General features: G+C 52.8%; 1 protein-coding gene across 1 annotated transcript; it reads right to left on the bottom strand.

Moving 5' to 3' along the window:
• Positions 1–213: 213 nt before the first annotated feature.
• On the bottom strand, positions 214–2223 carry N7473_005211 (purple acid phosphatase family protein; the record flags this gene model as incomplete). Its single annotated transcript, XM_057151151.1, has 4 exons — positions 214–559; positions 615–1055; positions 1115–1810; positions 1874–2223. 4 exons carry the CDS (start codon positions 2221–2223, stop codon positions 214–216), a joined length of 1833 nt encoding a protein of 610 aa, XP_057008956.1.
• Positions 2224–2472: the final 249 nt, after the last annotated feature.

Here is a 2472-nt window from a genome sequence, read left to right on the forward strand (position 1 = left end):
AGGCCAGATGAGAGGCCTATGTGGATAGAGATGATAGATACTGCCAAGGCAAGTGTCAACGAACTTATAATAATTTAAATATGACAAAAGATCTAAACTCTAGATGACTACTGGGCTCATTTGAAAGCCAATACATATTGAGTACAATTTGGTTCCAGCTATATATACAACAATCTCCTATGCATACATACAACTTCCAGGGAAGATCATCTTCTAATTGTTCTTGCCAGGCTTGTAGCCAGCCGGCTTCAACAGCGTCAGCGAATCGCCGACCTTGCCATCGCCGCCGCGGATGTACTCCCACTTGAGAGCAGTGGAGTTAACGACGGTCAACTTGCTGAAGCCGTAGTCCACGTTGTTGAGAACGGCAGTGATGTTCTTCTGGCTCTGGCCCGAGCTGAACTCGCTGTGGCTCTCGAGGTTTCCGGCCGCGCCGTTGATGAGGTGAGTCATGGACTTTCCGGCATTGGTGTAGTAGGTGTTGTTGTTGATGATAGAAGCAGTATCGATGGTACCGTTCACGCCGAGAGGGAAGAGACGCTCGTACCAGTGGATGTGACTGTAGATTCGTTAGTGACGAGAGTTCTCCAATTTTTGGGACTGCGATCACTCACCCAGAGATATACGCATCGACACCGTTCTCAAGCATCAGGTCCTCGAACGCCTGGCGGAGGTGCAGCTGGTAAGAGGAGTAGGCAGAGCTGTACATGGGACGATGGCTCATGGCAATGACCCAGGGAGTCTTCTTGCGGTTAACACTCTCCAGATCCTTCTTCAACCACTTGTACTGCTCATAAGACTTGGTGTCCTTGACACTGCCCTCGACAGCACCGAAAGGACCGCTGTCAGTGATGAAAGTCTCCGATTCCTTGGGGTGGGTCTCGTTGCCCTTGATATCCTCGGCGAAGGACCACTCGGGGCTGTTGGCGAAGTCGGTTTCGCCATCGATGGAGACAAAGTGGGCGAGACCGTAGTCGAAAGAGTACCAGAAGTTACCAACACCACCAGTCTCCTCACCGGGCATGCGGAAACGGTGCTGGTAGGCCGTGAAGTTTCTATGTATTATTCAGTTAGTTGTCTTCTCTGAGAAAAGAGACATGATATGTTTTCTTACCTCTGGGAAGGCGGGCAGCTATAGTAGGTCAATGCAGCCTTAGCGGTAGTGGTGTTGGCCTTGTTGTCATTCAGATAAGAAGTGAGGACATTGCCAGGGCCGTCAAACTCGGCGCAAGCAGCCTCGTGGTTACCAGGCAGAACCATGTAAGGAATCTTCGTAGTGACATCATCCATCCACTGCTGCCACAGGTCCCAGTTGGACTCGTACAGAACACTCATGTCACCACCCTGGGGACTGCCCTGGTTGGGAACCTCGCCCTTGGGAAGTGGCTGCTTGTACTCGTCGGGGATGGGGCCACCACCGGGCAGAGAAGTGCTGGTGCCGTTGTAGCAAACGGGCCAGCTATCCTCGCAGGGCAGAATACCCGAGTACCAGTCATCAGCATAGCTGATATCTCCACCGTGCCAGGCAAAAGCAGTACCCTCGGTGGCAGCCTGAACTAGGTACTTGTGAGTACCGTGAGCATTAGTGTAACCCATGTCGTTCAACACGGCCACGCTGAACTCCTGGTCATCACCAGCCTTCTGGGCGGCCTTGAAGCTCAAGATCTCAGACTCGGTGGTGCCATTGGCAGCAGTAATCTGGTAGTAGTAGGTGGTGCCAGGGTGGAGTTTTTCGAGAGAAACCTCGTGGAAGAATTCACTGCACTGGGTGACAGCCTTGACTTGGGAGCAAGATGGAGTGCGACCGTATCTATTGGAATGAGTTACAAGGAGCCCAATTGAGGTATATAGGACGCGTTTTTAAGATACTTACGTGTGGCTGAAGCCCGTAGCGACCTTGTTCAGCTTCCTTGGGCTCTTTCCCCACTTAACCTCTGGAGCGCAGCCCAGACCAAAGGGAGTCTGGTAATGAATGTGCATGCCATCAGGAATGTAGGACAGCGAGATCACATTGACGTTGTTGGTCGGGTTGGAGCTAGCAGGCTTTACAGCAGGCGGCTCGACGAGACGATGGAAACCCTTGCCATTGCCATTGACGGTGGGATCAATCCAATCGCCAACTGGGACTTCTGGGCCGGTGTAGTCGTACTCAGTATCGACCGTAGGGCGGGCAGCGACGGCCGCCGACAGGGCCAACAGGACGGAAGCAGTAGTAGCCTTCATGGTGAGAGGAATTGGAGCTCGTGTCGCACGACCAAACGATCGCGAGGCAGCCGATCTTTATCTACCTGGGAAGCTGCCATAGCGGTCGAGAAACCTGCAGCGGCGCGCTGATAAGCGACCAGTCATGGTAGAACATTCCACGTGCAGGGGGATAAGAGCACGATTGGCATATTCAGCAGGGGTTTAAACGAGGTTGTACCGATGTGCAGGTGGGAACTAAGCAAACTAAGCCTGCTAAGGAGTCGAGCT

This window comes from Penicillium subrubescens (genome assembly GCF_028828155.1).
Source record: "Penicillium subrubescens strain IBT 31985 chromosome Unknown utg000004l_segment0_segment0, whole genome shotgun sequence".
In the NCBI taxonomy this organism is placed as follows: Eukaryota; Fungi; Ascomycota; class Eurotiomycetes; order Eurotiales; family Aspergillaceae; genus Penicillium; species Penicillium subrubescens.